At 30.5% G+C, this 18,083-nt stretch overlaps 1 protein-coding gene across 2 annotated transcripts; it reads right to left on the bottom strand.

The window, feature by feature from the left end:
• Positions 1-4,287: 4,287 nt before the first annotated feature.
• On the bottom strand, positions 4,288-10,394 carry MSH2 (MUTS homolog 2). Of its 2 annotated transcripts, XM_016333517.3 has the most exons (13): positions 10,097-10,394; positions 9,939-9,988; positions 9,567-9,599; positions 8,329-9,402; positions 7,359-7,913; positions 7,177-7,287; positions 6,972-7,061; positions 6,798-6,869; positions 6,506-6,616; positions 5,974-6,100; positions 5,499-5,698; positions 5,103-5,255; positions 4,288-4,772 (listed from the first exon to the last, which is right to left on the bottom strand). In XM_016333517.3, the coding sequence occupies exons 1-13, from the start codon at positions 10,149-10,151 to the stop codon at positions 4,572-4,574; spliced, it is 2,832 nt and encodes a 943-aa protein (XP_016189003.1). In that variant the 5' UTR covers positions 10,152-10,394; the 3' UTR covers positions 4,288-4,571. The 2 variants fall into 2 exon arrangements, with proteins under 2 accessions (XP_016189003.1, XP_088365488.1); XM_088509362.1 differs by lacking the exon at positions 9,567-9,599 and having other exon boundaries at positions 8,329-9,427; positions 9,935-9,988; positions 10,097-10,388.
• Between the last annotated feature and the right edge of the window lie 7,689 nt (positions 10,395-18,083).

Raw genomic sequence — 18,083 nt, 5'->3', positions numbered from 1 at the left:
CCTATTTTGTTTATCTCAAAAACATACATCAGCTACAAGCTTGAATTAATGAATTAAAGACTTTTGTTAGCATATGAAAATGAAGGACAAAAAGGAATAATATACAAACAAAATTTTGTCACCACAATCTAAACTTTGCTTGTTCCACAGTCATTCAGCCATCTATTTTAAAGACAGATCAACATGCAACAATTTTAAAATATTATGCACAGTAATTGCACACATTGAAAAGAGAACTCTTAAGATTGATGAGAATGCATATTCATAATAAAGAGATATGCTACTCAACCTCACAGCTATGGCACATAAAACACAAGCTTCTATAATACAAAGGCAATTATATATATATATATATATATAAAGATAAAAAAGCAAAAGATGCATTGACTCACACTAAACCCAAAATGCTTAAATATGGTAAAATATATACCACCGAATGGGAACTTTTAAAATGGAGACAAGATTATGATTTTTTTTTTTTTCCTAAAACATTAAAATGACAAAATCTATTTCAAATATTACTCTAATGGGTTCATGATACTTATGTAGGGTACCTTAAAATGAATTAGTTGCAACAATAAAAACATTGAAATTGAATAGTCAAGAAGCATCGGTAGAACAATTACACTAGAAAAAATTGACAAAGTAAACAGACCTGGATTTCTATTTTGTTTCTTTCTCTTCAATTTCAGGTCCATCAGCTTTTAGTTTTTTACTTATTTCAGCAGCTCGGGGTACCGCTAACTCTGTTGCAGATTTTATGGTAGCGGCTTTATTGGCAGCCTGCTGTGCAGCCATAGTTTGTTGCATAAGCAGAACTTGCTGGAATTGCATCTGTTGCATTGCCATAGCTTGCTGCATCATCAAAAGAAGAGATGATGAAGCAAGGGAAGATAGATATATTGAAAATAGTATCTACGTAAATACAAATATTTTTATAATAACTAACTAACCTCAGAATTATGTTTTTAAGTTAATTTCATATTCATTTGTCATGTGGTGCCATAAAACTTATAAATATCCATATCCTCGTCTTTGTGTCACTTTATACCTATATCTCATTTTCTATTAGAGCTTTATGCCATATGTAAATATCATATTATACCTCTAAACTATTCACAAAGATGGATTGAAAAATATAGTGAATCCTTGCCCCACCAGATAGCTCGAAAGTGGACATCTCTTCGTTCTTCCCGTCCACCATGGAGGAAAATGATGTTTTCAACAAGGAAACAAAATATTGATAAGATTGAAGGAATTAAGAGATGTGAAGGTTGAAGAAAGGATAAAAAGTCAAACAGTAGAGAAGCATGGTAACAATGTCAATGTTGGGTGTTTCTGTTTCTGGGTTCCACAATCACCATTTTGCTTCTTCCAACTTAAATGCCGCCACAAATTTCTTCTTGAAAGCCTGTGGTGGCTGTTCTCAGCAACAAGAACAAGATGAGGGTCCCTTTTGAGCTAAAGCAGGGGCAATCTCGTATCTTCCACAAGCTTCCCTCTGGGCTAAGTATAGAGGTGATTGTACAGAAATTAACAACTAATATAAAATTACAGAAATCAAACCAAGTTACATTAATTATAAAAATCACAACAATGCTTTAATAATTAAAATCACAGAAATCACAGAGAGGGAGTTACCGGGAGTTACTGGAAGGGAGAAGCTGACGATGGTGATGAAGTGCAGGGATGGTGCACGAGCGCGACTTGGTGCGAGACGGTGACAACCGATGACACGAAGAGTGACGACGATCTTGATTGTGAGACCGGAGACGAGAGAGGGAGAGAGCTTCAGTGCGACGCCACGGTGAGAGAGATGAGAGACCGAGCTCCAGGGGAAGAGAGAGAGAGATACGAAGAGGAGAGAAGAATACGAGAAAGCTTGAGAAGATGAAGAGGGTTTCAAAAACCTAGATGAAAGAACAATTTTTTTTTTGTTTCTCAGATATATTTTTATTTTGTTGTTTAAATTATTTGAAAATATAAAATTAGGATCAGTTGAATTTTATAATTTGATTAATTTAAAAGAGTATTTTTGTCTAATCGAATAAAGTAAAGATATTTAAGACTTTTTATTTAATTAAAAAGATGTTTTAATAAAAATAGTAATATAATATATATTTTTTTAAAAAAATAGATGCTGATGTGAAAAATAAATTCCATTGTTTATTATTTGTCTATATTTTAAACGTATTGATACGTATAAATTTATCATTATACCGAAACAAACACCATAATATATCTAAATCTCGGCGAAAGCTAGTGCACTCTAGGCAAAGTAGGGAGTGTAGCACTCTTTAAAAGTTAACCTGCTATCAAAAGTAATTAGGTAAATTAAATTTATTTATTATTGTTATTTTTTTTTTTTTGTCATGGGCTGAACAAACAAACCGGCACTAATAAAAAAAACTAATTCGCTCGTTTAACACGGGACTATCTTTACACCAGAAAAGTACTCAAAAAAATTTGATCGACTTCCTCCGTTATTCTGTTATTGTTGATGTGATGTCTTCAAGCATTTTCACTGTTTTGTTTGCTAGCAGGTGCTTCCACTATTGTTCTGTCTAGCCACAGATTTTGACGCTCTTGAACCCACCACATTCCACATCTACCATAAATGGACCTTCAAAGCCCGAAAAATTGCTGCCATAGAAAAGGAAGACGCTGTCTGTCGCCGCTGCTGGTTGGCTAACTCCAAACGTGTAGAAGAACTCGGTCTCCATGAAGGCGCCATGATTCTCAGATGACAACGCAATCAAAGCACAAAATACATGACAGTTACAACAAGTCCATTATCTTTTATTTCAAATTATCCTCAACGTGTACGTAATAGAATGAAAAATTAAAATACAATTATATTTAAAGAATTATTTGTATTATTTTTTATTAATTTATTCAAAAAATAATTAAATTTTGAAGCTAATTGGTATAAAATATTACAGATATAAAACTAAGAAAAATTTTTATTTGTATAAGAATGAGTCTAATAAATAATTATTTTATTTAATATATAATTAAGAGTATTTCTTTTTTTTTTACCAAAGATATGAGACTCGAACCCGCAACCTCTTAATTGAGTATTTCTTTCTTTGCCAACGAGTTATAGTTCAAATGACATAGTCTCTGTATTCACCTAAGAGTTGGTAAAAAAAAAAGAATACTTTTTTTTATTAACTTTTTTAAACATTAATTATTTATTTTACATACAATATAGAAATAAATGAATATAATATTTATTGAGTAGACGTAGTTACGTAAAAAAAAATTATTGTCATAGTATTTGAACCAAAGAAAAAAAAAGTATTATTTTAAGAAAAACTAATAATATATTTTTAATAATATTCTTAATACAAAATAATAAATTTTAAATATTTTTTTAAATAATATATATTAACTAAAATAATATAATTATCCCAAATAATATATTATAAATATAGTAAAATGACATATTTCAATAAAAAAATTGTTAATAAAAACTTATATGAAGTTTTGTTTCGCACAAAATAAAATTATTATATGTTTGTTTGCTTTTTACGTTGTATATATGTTTTTTTAATTAAATTAGTATAATACAAAATCTTTTATCATTCTGTTCATATTTAATGTTTTAATTTTGTTTCTCATAAAATAAAATTATATATATATATATATATATATATATATATATATATATATATATATATATATAACACAATTTTTTATCATTGTGTTTATATTTAATATTATAATTTTATTTCACATAAAACAAAATTTATTTAAATTTTAATATTATATACATAAATTTTTTAGCATTGTGTTTATATTTAATATTATAATTTTATTTCACACAAAACAAAATTTATTTAAATTTTAATATTATATACATAATATATATTTAATATTATTTTTTTTAAGATTCTAATATATCTTTTTTTCTAGATTTAGTACATAAATTTTCAACTTATTTTTTATGTATTATTTATTTTAATTCTAAAGTCCAATAATTTTTTTTACAGACATGTTTTTAATATTTATATACTATTTTTTTATTTTGAACTTCAGCCCATACTGAGACTTACAAAAAAAATCTAAAACTTATAAAAAAATGAAGAATTCATATTTACGAATTCACAAGGTGTGCAGCACTCCATACTTAACAAGGAGTGTTTAAGGATGAGCCCTAAATCTCAAACGAGATTAATATATAATTTCACTAATAAAATTATATTAATCGTAATATTTACTTAAACTCAAGAAGGGTAACCCTTAACAAATCATAATGGTGAAATTTCCATACTCAGACAAGAATTCAGGAAAAATACTCTGATAATGTGATTAATAACTGCTGTTAAATATATTGTTCAATGCTCCTAGGAGACAAGCCTAAAGTTTACTACGCAAATTAAAATAAAAACATAGATTAGAATATACATATCTATTTTCATGCAGGGCTATTTCAGAAACGTAACCTCCCCAAAAAACCTGCATACAAGTGCCATCCCAAGTTCTATATTTAACACAACCCATGGACACACCAAGACATCAAAAAAGCACTTCAAAATTCACAACATGCAACTCCCCTTTCGGAACAGCTACAAGAATTGTTGCAGCCATCGACAGTTTTCAGCATCCTTCTCTAAATTATCTTTTAACTTCCTTAGTTCCTGCAAAGCTTGCATTTTATCCATGGTTTCTAAAGGCAAATCAACAAACGCTTCAAGGATTTGGCGAGCCTTTGTAACGCCTTGCGACATTTCATCGGGTTCATATACTCTCTTGCGCTTAGAACCAACCTGCATATTCAACCACATAGGTTTGCTTAAATGATGAGACTTGTACTAGAGTTTTATTTATTACAATTTTGCAAAAACGCATGAATTGAAGCAACTATTTCTGACATTGTTTTCAAATTCACATGTCAGACAATTGCTTCCATTGAAAACAATAATAGATGGAGAAAAAGCTATACAAACCCCAAAGCAAATTCATTCAACAATTGAGGAAAACATGTAGAAGGGAAGAAAATGATCCATGAGTAGGAAAGATTACTGCAACTCTTAAAAATAAGAGTCCATACTGTAATAATTAGGGAATGAATCACAATATAATGCTAAATTTTATACCTCATTTGTGGTGTCAGTTAAGGATAGTGCAGAGGGAGAAAAATCTTCCAACTCTGCTGCCTTTTCTCTGGCTAGGGCTACAACACTTTCTGGAAAATTTGCAAACTCGGCAACATGAATACCAAAACTTTGGTCACAAGCTCCTGGTTCAACCTAAGACATAAGAAAACGGGCAAGTTGAAGCAATTTCAGATTGATATGATGCTTTTGACCTTCTGATGCTTCACAAACATAATGGGAGCTCTACAATGTAAATTTGGATTTTTATTTTCTTTTATTCTCATCCAAAGATATTGGAAAGTGCTAAACACTAAAATCAATGAAGTGGCATGAGGACCACACTTCAAACCCAATAAACTAACAAACTAATGCAGAAGCATGTTAGGATGTGTTTACCTTGTATAGCATAGTTAGCTTGCGAGTTGAAGCATCAATATGTGCGCTAACATGATAGTTTGCAACACCAACAATTTGCTTCTGCTGATCATCACTTGCATTTTCAAGGGATAATGCAGTCAGTTCATGAAAGTGGGTTGCAAACAAAGTAGGTGCTTTGATTATTTCAACAATGTGCTCACAAATGGCCCAAGCAAGACCTGCATATCAAATAACAATGTTTTACTGGATATAAAGCAGCTACCATGTTAACCTTGTATGCCATATTAAAGAAAATTTGGACATCAATCAATAATCCATATAATTTTATTTTACTCTTGTATCTAACAACCATATATCAACAAAGTATAACTTGGTTTCATGCAAACAATATAAAGATCTTAATGTGTTCATACAAGAACTCTAACAAATAGGATTCAGATTTAATATATTGTGCAACCAACACATTAAAGGAATTCTGGATTGTGAAACAAACCAAATCCATCATAAGTTGATGTCCCACGTCCCAATTCATCAATGATTATCAAGGACTTGTCTGTAGCTCCTTTTAATATTGATGCAGTCTCGAGCATTTCTTGCATGAAGGTAGAAACTCCTCGAAGCTGGGGATTAAATAAAAGTTAGAATGAATAGTATGATATGATTATATATTTAATTAGTAGCATTGCACACTGTACAATAAACATAAAATTACAACTTTTCATATGAACCTCAAGAATAAGAGAGTAACATTCTAGGAGTGCAAACAGAAGTAATGACTTAGCAGTTGTTAATGTCATTATAGATACCACAATAATTTTGGTTTGTTTCACAAAACCCAGAGTCACTCATTAGTGTTATTTTTCACTCTAATAACAGAAAAGTATATTAAAGTGATACATGAAGAACTAAACTCACTTATGTAATTTAGAGACAGGTTTGCTCCATGTAGAGCAAAAGGCTCAGACAAAACTATTGACAAGAAAAAGTGCACACAACTAGGGCAAACTATATGGTATAGAACTCACTTGACAGTCACCAGCACCAACACGGGCAAAAATGCAATCACGAACAGATATGCTGGCATTATCACAAGGAACAAAGCAGCCAACTTGGGCCATCAAAATATTCACTCCCACCTAAAAAAGAAAGGAAGAAAATGATTACTCAATCTCCAAACCTCTGGTAGCAGGGGAGCAAATCTCCAAATCAGTTATGATGATTCAAATATTCTAAAAATGGAATGATATGGTCTTACAATTGAATTCTTAGGACAATATGCCAGTAATTAATTTCTCTAGTAATGGTACAGAAAATTACCTGGCGGATGAATGTTGATTTCCCACCCATGTTAGGCCCTGTTATTATTTGAAACCAACTTTTTTCTCTGATCTGGTATGATACAAAATGCAAAAGAAAAGCTTAAATCACACTCACCCCAAACTAAAATGAAGAAATTCTACTTTTATCATCAATGATCTCATGAATACTTACAAGCTTACAATCATTTGGTATAAAATTCACCCAGTCTTGTGCCTCTACACAAGGGTGTCTGCTGCCTTCTAAAATAATATCTCCTTCATCCTATTACAGCCAAGATGTACTTCTCAGAAAGAGCTTCCCACCAAAAATGGGCAAAATGACAGGAAAAAGATGCTGTAACTATCATGAAAAACTGCAAATAACCATAATGGAATACCCATGAAGTGATTTCAGGCCTTGTATAGGGTGTCGGGCAGCTGGAAGCCAAATCAGCAAAGCTTAATAACACATCCAGTTCAGAAATCAATTCGGCTAAAGATTCAAACACCTGCAGAAGCAAGATTCTTCAATCTAGGCTACAAGAAACAAATGATCAAAGAACAAAATATATGTACCCACCTCTGAGAATGTTGCAGCAGTTTGAACTACTCTATTAACCAACTCTTTCTGACAGCTCTTGTACTCCTCAAGTACCTGTTGATACTGGTCCCCAAGTTTTCTTAGCTTTGTGTTGGTAAACTTCACTCCATCTTTACGTGTTTCCAGTACAACGAACTGGGAATTAAGCTTCTTCCTTATTTTGGGCTCTTCCTTCTTTGTGATTCTGAAAACATGTCCAAATTGTGTCCCCTTGTCTAACTTTAATGCCTTGTCTACAGGCAGATCAAGATCATCAGCAGTTTGTCTATGCAATTTATGTATTTGATCCTCTAATGACTCCTGCTGCTCCTTCAATTTAGTTAGTGTAGGGTCATAACTTGAGGAAATCATGTATTCTCTGTTCTCCAGTTGATCAAGGTCAACAGACGCTTCTACAAGCCCAATGAATTTATTTAGGTGATCATCATCTGTCCACAACTCAAGAGGTTCCAAGTACCTGCTCTTCATCATTGAGGAAAATGGTCCATCGTATCTTTCTAGGGCGCTTTTGATATAAGGTAGTCTTATACTTGACTGCACTCAAGAGTCAAGACAACAATGGAGTGAAAAGAGAGGACATAAAATTAGCAAAATGTGTACAGTTCTGAGTGAGAACCTACATAATAAAAGGCATATTAAAAAATAACAAACTAAAACATCTCTGCATTTCAGTAATAATAAATAAATTAACCAAGATAAAAAGGATAAAACCCCAAAATTCTTGACTTATTGTTTTATTTCAATAATAACACTTTTTTATGTACTAAAAAGGAATCAATTGCCAAAATACAAAAAGGAAACTATTAATTACAAAATCTGAACTAAAGTAAAGCAATCTGGAAAAAATACTACATCCTTTGCTGGTGGACCACAAATCAAACCTAAGACAGCCATAGCAAAGAAAAAAAGAAATACGTATCTCCTAATAATGCTTGTAAGTAAATTCTACCTGATAAAGTTTAACAATATGTGCAAGACCAGCTCTCCGCTTCTGAAGATTGTGTACCAACCGCTCAATGTCTGATATTCTTCTTAAATGCTGCCTCAGATCTTGCCGAAGCACAGTGTCCTCTACAAATGCTTGTACAACATCAAGTCTCAAGTTAATTTCATTAACATTCAACAAGGGCTGTTTTAGCCACATGTGCAATAACCGTTTCCCCATTCCAGCTGTACAGGTCCTATTCATTAGACCGAACAAACTAAAATTTTTGTTTGCATCAGTTTTGCTTTCAAGAACATTGAGTGCCCTCATGGCTGCAGAATCTAATCTCATATAACTGTCAAGACTGTACCTACGAAGAGTATAATTCCCGTAATTGCTCTCATCTGCAAGTAACTCAGCATATGATAGTAATGCCCCCAAAGCCCCAGGTGCAAACTCAAATCCAGACACTAAGTCTCGAACTGGTTCAATAGAACCTTTAACAAGTCTTCCAAGATCCTGTACCAGATCCCGGGTTTTAAACTCAGATTTCTTTCTCTCAGTTAACATCACACCACATTTAGTCAACGCATCGCACAGCATTCTATTTTCAGTAGATTTGCCACTCTCACTAGGCAGAAGGCATTCTTTGCAGCCAAGACCAACTAATGCCGACTCCACATTCGTGAAGTGACTGTCATCAAGGAATTCAGCCATCCCAAGTACTCTCTTAGTTAAATCAACAAATGATAACCCAACAGTGCACCCATTTTCACGATAGTTAAGTGATAATGCAACAACAACTGGAGAATCCTGCATCTCACTGTTAGCAAACAAAACATCCTCAAAACTGCCAATATTGCCAGGCGTTCCACTTTTGACCAATCTCCAGTTAGAACCACTACCCTCATAGAGTTCAAGGGTATGGTCTGTTCTCTCCAAAAGAAGATCACGAGCAATTGTTTCAAACATGGTCCTACTGACACTTACACTTGAAAGAGGATCCGATCCACTACCCAGTTGCCGCAAGACAGTAGTAGTGTGGTAGTAGGTCTTCGCAATGAAAGTTGCATTTTCACCATGAGCAGTATAGTAGTCCTGAATAATAAAAATGAAGAACCAACTAAGAAAATACAGCAAAAATCTGCACAAGTAGCACTTTCATGAAAAATAAGCTTCAAGTATCATACTTCATCAATACAAAACCAATATACCATTGAAATCACAATCAAGAAAGGATGAAATACCAGCCATTAACTTACCCTGCGATCAAAAAACCGGATGGCCCTCGAGTCCTGTAATAGAAACAAGTGAATAAACAAAATAAATGAAATGCAGAGGGGAAAGAAAGCAAATAGGGAGGGGGGGGGGGGGGATCAACATTTAAAAAACATCTCAAAACTACAAACTACAGTGAGGTGTGAGCAAAGGAATAAAAAGAAATGGACTGTGTGCATGCGCGTCCATATCCCTTTTCATCATGACATTGATTTTAAGTACGAGAAAGCAGTACTAAAGGATATACATTTTCCCTTCTGATCAACAGTTTCAAAACAATCAAATTTGAAAACTAAAAACGGTTTTTGCCCCATAAAATACTATCAAATAAGACAAGACAATAAAGAAATACTTACATTAGGTAGGGTTTTGAAAAATGATAGAAATCCTTGGGCTTGCTTCGTGTCTGGCAACAGTTAAAACATTAAACAAACATTAGCAACCTTCTGATTATCACAAAAAATAAAATAAAATAAAATAAAATAATTAAAAGGAATGAAATGGTAAATTATACCTAATTTGAGCTCAGGGAGCTTATTATTACTATTATCGTCGAAGGCTTCAACCATTGCTTGCTGGGAATTAGGGTTTCAAAACGAAAACTGAAAAGGCGTAGTTTGATTGTACTGTGAAGTGTGAAGTGTGAAGGGAAGAACGTATAATACTAGGAAACGAAAAGTGCGTCTATGAAGCTGGTGGCGGGAAATACTCGCGGGCTTTCGCGGCTTCGGCGTGCCATGCACGCGCCGATACCAAAACACTTGCATTCGCAAATTGCAACAGAAGGCGTAAGGGCTTTCTTTTTTTGTCATAGTTTTATGCGTTGAATACTTTGGGCTTATAAAAACTCTTGAAGCCCATGTAATTCTGGTCATGTTAAGCCCCGGGTTTTGAAAAGTAATATGCGGATAGTTCACCCAACAAAAAAAAATAATATCCGGATATGAAATCTTTTCTCCTTGAAGAAAAAGTATTTATATTCGGTTATCCGCTTAAATAAGTGTTAGATATTCAAATCTACTTTGTGTATGTAGTAATTTATTGACTAGCATCAACCCTTAAATTGAGCTCAACTCTGGGACGGAATAGTTTTTGGCCTATCAAATTAAAAGATACCATAGGCAACCAAAAAAATATTTATATAAATACAAATACAAGTTTAAGAGTTGAATTTTATTAATTAAAAGTATAAATACAAGACTTAATACGTTTGGATGCATGTACAAAATATACTATCTAAAATAGGTACTCTATAAAGCACAAACACTTTATTAAATTGTCGTGTTCGTATGTCGAACATATTTTTTTCACGATATTCATCTGATACGCGTATTTTTTTATCTAACCATGTCTTAATAAAAGATAAAAAAATTCTTTTTCGGATACATTTGGACACACCTAAATAACATCATTTGTTAGTGTGTCTAATCTTATCTTTAACATATATATATTCTTGAAATGAGTTTTAAAATAGTATATATTATTATTTATTAAAATAAAAAATATTTTAAATACTTTATATAATTAAAAAATATTAAAAATAATTTAAAAAATTAATATATATTTTATTATCAATAAAATATCAAAATATCATTACAATTTATTTAAAAAATAATTTATATTTTATGTATATGTCGTGTTCTTATGTCTTATAAAGATTTAAAATCTGTATATCTACATATTTTATATTGTGTCATGTGTGTCCGTATATTATAATAGGTACCTAATTAGTAATCATAAGAAAATACCTAATGTTCACGTTTAAACACATTCGAAGGAAATATTGATGAAATCTACTTATGATAAAATTTTATCTTATATTTTACAAAAAAGAGGTATATAAATGTCACATTTTAAATATTTTAATTATTGAAATTGTAATATCATGTCATGATCTATTACTTTAAGGTTTTTTTATGGTAATTATTGTTACATATAGGTCATCAAGTGGCGGATGGGATTGAAAATTTTCAATGTGACTTCATTCTGATTAATATTTAACTTCATTTGTTTGATTATTAATTTGTATAGATATAAAATACTACTAAATTTGTTAGAAAAATAAGAGAGAATAGTAGAAAAAAGATTTGTGTATATTTATTAAGTTATTTAAAATAATACAACATAGAATAGTATTTATAGGTATTAAAAGAATCGAAATAATAAAGACATAATATGATAATATCCTATAATAAATATTTAGATATATTAAATAATACTAATTGATCTTAATTATATTCTAACAAAATTAATGTACAATCTCTTTATAAGAACAACTACTATGTATATAGGGCTGGGAGTGAGTCAAGCCAGCTCATGAGCCAGCTCGAGCTCGACTCGTTAATAGCTCGATAAGTTAAGCTCGTGAGCTGGTGAGCCAAGCTTAAGCCTGAAATTGAGCTCATAAATTAAATGAGCCGAGCTTGAACTTGGATAAGCTCAGCTCATTAGCTCGTGAGATGACTCGATTATATATATATATATATATAACAATCTTAATTATTTAATATTTATATTTATTTTTTACATATAATTTTAATATAGGACATAAATAAAAAATTTATAATTTATTGATAGATAAACAATATATAAAATTAATCTTTTCAAATATTTTTAAAAATTTATAAATTATAATTTATTGATATAAAATTATAGATTATGTATTTATGTTTCTCTTATTTGAGCCAGCTCGTGAGTTCGAGCCAGCTCGTGAGCTTTTGGTGAGCCGAGCTTGAGCTTAAGAAATAAGCTCGATTGTTAATGAGTCGAGCCATGAGTCAAGCTCAATTTTTGTGAGCCGAGCTTGAGCTTGGTCTAGCTCGGCTCAGCTCGGCTCACTTCCAGCCCTATATATATATATTATCAACTGATTATTGTTGTTGATATTGACAAGAAGATGTTATTAAATGTTTTAATCATATATATTTATTTTAAAAGTCATAATTTTATAGATAATTGATGATGTTTAAACAAACAATACTCATACACAAAAACAGAAGACCCTAAATCTGCTTTGTAATTGTTGAAAATTAGGCTGAGTCAAGGACACATTTCAATTTTCCAAGCATACTTGAGAAAAATTCATATTTTTATAATATTATTCTATAATTAGTAATTAGTTGTCATATATATATTCCACGTATTTTAGAGATGAATTCTAAAATGTTTATAATTAAACAATAATTTTTGAAATTAAATTATATCCACTCAATTTTAAGATAATTAATTGTACCGAAATGTTGTAAATAGACAAGTTAATTGTCCCCACCTCTAATAACCTATTCTCTTTGTCCACGCCAGACACCACGAATCATGAATCTTACTTATGCTGATATGCATTCACTTTCTTTCTGTGTAGCCATTTGCAACAGTTCACTATATTTATGGCACACAAAGTATATTGATATTGATTTCAAACAGTGTTAGATATTTAAGTTCAAGAGCTAATAAATAGTGTCCTAGCTAGCTAGGTTCTAAAATAAACCTCTTCGAATATGTGGATTTGGTAATCCTGCTCAATGATGTTAACACAGTAACTCAAGATAACACTACTTAGATATATAGCTTGTATTTGATGCCACTAGCTTCTCCCTTTTTGTCCCCTGTTCATAATTGATAATATATTCCAACAATTTTAAATGTTCTTAAAATACCAGTCTTTCAGTAATTTTAATAGTTGATCTTAATCCAAAAAAATTATTTGTGAAAGGTTCTTAACAGTAAAAAATTCTAACCGATAAAAGGCCGAATAAAATATAAATATCTTAAACCAGTAAAAAATTCTATAGCACTCAACAATGAATACCCCAACTATAAGCAAAATATGTGTATATATAATTGTTAAGAAAATGAATTAACAAGTTAATATGTGTGAAATAATATAACTGTGTGTGTTTGCTTTATACTTTGCTAAAAGGGATCTTATTATTATATTTATTATATCAAATCTAATTATTAGAATGGATACTTTGTTGAGTTGTTGTGTTTGCGTGTCGAGCACATTTTAAACACAATATTTATTGATATTCGTTCGATATGCGTGTTTACTGTGTCCAATCGTGCCCGGACACACTTAGACACACCTAAATACAATTATGCATCAGCGTGTCCAATCTTATTTTTAACATATATTCTTGAAATGAGTTTATAAATAATATATATTATTATTTATTAAAATAAAATATATTTTAAATACTTTTAATCATTTAAAAAAGGCTAACTATAAAATTATTTTATATTTTATATATACCGTATCACTATATTTTATAAAATTTTAAAATTTATGTGTTCACATATTTTATATCGTGTCGTATTGTGTTCCGTATTTATATCCGTATCCGTATTCGTATTCGTGTATCCTAAATGGCAGTCACCATTCACAAATCACAAGCAAAATCAATCAAATGCTTGTTAGAAATTGGATGGACATATAATAGTGTACATTATTATGTCATTATGATGGATTGTGCAATATGTATGGTATTCTATGCAAGTGACCTTAAATGGATCATGCTTATAATATGATGGTAGTGCTTTACATATATGTGTTTTTGAAAATGTGTTTGATATGTGGTCCTAAAAATTAGTAGTGTGTGTGTTTATACAAGCAATTGTTAATAGGAATTGAAATGTTGAACTTAGCCTTTTTTTTTTTTTTTTTTGGGTTTCTGGCTATGTGGACAACCGCATTAAACCAATGGAGAGTGGCATGTTACTTCGTCAGAAGTTTGGATAGGAATTAATGATGTTGTGAGAGTGAAAGGTCCTTAATTTGACTTTGTTATAATATTTTCTTTGACTATTTGGCCAAATAGATAAATATAATCAAAATTCGTTACTTATTAATCTAGCTAGTAAATAAATATGGGTCAAATACGAGGGTTTTGTACGGATACGTATTTAATTTCAATCATGTTTAAAAAACAAAAAAAAATTAATTAAAATAATTCAAAATATTTTATTTAATATTTAATTATTTATTAATTATTATAATTAATAAATATTAAATAAAATAAATTTAATTTTTTTTGTCAATCTAATATTACCGTATATATTTAGTTACTTGAGAATGTTGGATATAAATGTTTGTCCCTCAATCAAGGATTAATATCAAATTAGAGTCTTAGGCATGAAGCCATCGGTTAATATTAGGAAAGTCATACCAATGATATTTAATGTTTGAATAAAATTATCTTCAATAAAATCTTTTTTTTAATATTTTGATATATTAAGGTTTTGATAAGATTTAATTATTTTATCAATTTTTATAATTTTATCAAATTTATAATAATTAGATTTTTATATTTTTTTTAATTTAGTTTTTATACTACTTTTAATTTTGTAATTAAGTTATTTTTATGTCAAAAACGTTAAATTAACAAAAAAAAATTTTCAAAAAATATGTAGTCAAATATCTAATTAAATTCTTAATTATGAATACTTTCAATTTACAACAAAATATTTAGTTAACTCTATTATTCTTTATATTGAAAATGACCTAATTATAAAATTAAAAATAATATAAAAATTTAATTCAAAAAAATATATAAAAACTTAATTATAAATTTTATAAAATTATAAAAACCAATGAAAAATTAAACCTTTTAAAAATCGTAAAAGTAAAGAATTTATCACATTAAGATAACATTACGACCTAATGTATATATGTTTTATTTTCAGATAGTTAAATTCTGGATTCAAAAAAATTCTAAACAATAATATTAGGGAGAAAATAAAAAATTAGTCCAAGCTATCTAAATTTATCTTATTTAATATTTATTAATAAAAATATAAAATATTATTGAATTCTAAACATATAGTGCACCACCACCACCACATATAAATCAGGCTCAATATACATTTAAATTTTTTTGGTAATTAAGTCTAATTAAATTGGTCAAATTCTAACAAAAATTAATTATATTAGTAAGAGTGTGTCTACGCACTCTAATTTTCTACTAACATGAAGTTTGTATCTCCGTTCTTCCTCTTTTTTTCTCCTCTTCTTCTTCTTTGTGTGTTTCCTTCTTATCGTCTTTTTTATTACTGCTGCAGATGTCTGTATTTCTTTTTTTTTCTCTTTCTCTTTATAGTGATTTTGCATCATTATAAATTTTTTCTTTTTTTGTTTGATTTTTTTTTTTTTACAAGAAGAAGATGAACAAGAAAAGAAGAAAAAGATGAGATGATGATGATGATGACGACAAAGAAGAAGAAGAGGAGGATGAAGAGTTTTGAGTTATGCAAAATTTATTAAAAAATAGCATCGAAATTTTTTAACCATAACACAAAAACTTTCTTAATTTATTAAAAAATAGCATCGAAATGTTGGCGTTACTTTTGTCTGGTGGAAGTCGATAGTGACGTAACTCTCCTACCCTTTGAGCTTGGCCAACTGGAGTTCTACGAGGCACGGAGGATTCCGGACGTTTTTTCTTTCAGCAGTTCGGTCAGAAAGTTTCTCCGGAATTTCAAGTATTTCGATTACGTACGAAGGTAGGGAATTTATTTTTAAAGATAAACGTTTTTAATTTAGAATGCCTACAAAATTAATTGAATAATTGCAAATATATATATATATATATATATATATATAATAGTAATGTTATTGAGTATGGATTATTGCTGTGAATGTGACTGTTTTCTGATTATTAAGAATTTCGCTGATTTGAGAATTGTTGAGAAAAAGGCTAGTGAATTGTTGAGGAACAGGGAACCCGAAAGGGTGGTTTAGACCGAATTTTAGAGAGAATGCCGCCGAAATTTTATAAAATCTGAGGTTTTATTTGAAAATTTATTTTAAAAGATTTGGTTTTGGAAAATTAAATTATTTAAAATATATTTAGTTAAGAAAAGATTTATTCTATTTTAAAGTTTGATTTATTAAGAAAAATATAATGTTTTAAACCCAATCTTTTAAAGAGAGATTTTGTTTTAAGTAAAGATTTGAGCTCGGTTTATTAAGAAAAGGAATCTCTGCCACAGGAGAGCAGAGAACAAGGATTTAAAGAATATATTAATTAATGAAATGTCTGCCACAGGAGAGCAGATGTGATATTGTTTGGGCCTTAGTGCCAAATGTAAAGTGGGGACGCCCACACACTGAGAACTGTTTTCCAGATGTACGCTTATTGATTTGGAAAGTCACACTGTATGCGGCCTGGCCGTACGACTTGTAAGCACACTGATGCATCTGGAAAGTCATACCTGGGACTTGTGCCTGGGTAATGTCGGGAGCGGGTAGGCAACCGACACATGAGCTCATGGCCTGCGTTAGGGATAGACATGCATCATGTTGTTTGCATATTTGCATTTGATTGCGCTTGCTTGTCTTATTACTTTGTGATTGTACTGTTTGTCTTGTTGTGACTTGCTTGTACATTGAATTGAATCTCTTGCTTGCACTACTTGTTTGTGAGTGTATTAAAGTGATTACGAGTTGACATTTGACTGAGGATTAACTATGTGGCTGAGAGACAGAAAATGTGACTAGTTTTTATATTTAAAATTTGATTTGAGTTTAGAGATTTTTTTTAAAAAAAAAGAGGTAATTTGTTAGCTAAAGTAGAACAAGAGTATTTTCAAAGGGTTCGATAAAAAATACAGTTTTATTGAGTAAAGTTAATTATTTGCATTTTATTCCATTACTTTTACGGCATTCCCATTCCCTACTGAGAACGTGTGGTTTGTTCTCACCCCAAATCTTCCACTCTTTCAGTGACACAGGTTCGGAGATTCAGTAAGAAGCTGCAGACGATTAGTAGATTTACTTGTGATTCATGTTGTTTTTATAGAGTTCCCTCGTCTTTGTTGCTTTAGGGTTTTTATTTTATCCAGAGGGATAGATATTGTATTTGAGTTTTACATTGAATCTAATTGTATAGCATCTATTATTATTAATAATTATGTGATTATTATTATTTGAAGATCTTTTGTTATGTGAATTTAATTACTAAAATCTTTTTCTGAAATTTTCTTAAAAACTGAAACGCGATATCGATATAAAGGTTCAATAGTAAATTTATAATAAAGGCAATCAGGTCCATAACGCTTTACTTTTGGTACGATCATGACGTGCTAAAAGTTAGGGTGTTACATTATGGTATCAGAGCAGTTCGTTCCCGTTAGAGCCTTGGGAATGGACTGACTATGCTTTACTGCATACTCTGACTATGCAGTAGGACTTGTCCCACAGACAAGAGTTTGAGTTTCAAATGCATGATTGTCTATTGATTAATTCTGTTAGTCAACTAATGAATCTCTCATGGTATTAGGTCTGGCTAACTTAATACTAATGATTCATGTATATGGAAACACTAATGGATTATCATAGACGAGATAGAAGTAATAGGTAACGTGAATCATGGGGTTTGAGAACGTTAGAAGTAAAGTTTTAGGAAAACGTATACTCCTTATTCGTGTTAAAGTAGTTTGAAGTCATTTTTTCCTTACTTGCTTGTAGAGAAATTTTTGTTTCGAACTTCTTTCTTGAGATATGTTTT

The sequence above is a fragment of the Arachis ipaensis genome, chromosome B3 (genome assembly GCF_059453495.1).
Source record: "Arachis ipaensis isolate K30076 ecotype BB chromosome B3, ASM5945349v1, whole genome shotgun sequence".
NCBI lineage: Eukaryota > Viridiplantae > Streptophyta > Magnoliopsida > Fabales > Fabaceae > Arachis > Arachis ipaensis.
Note: the sequence above shows the minus strand (reverse complement) of the source record. Positions and strands in the feature narration are given on the sequence as shown.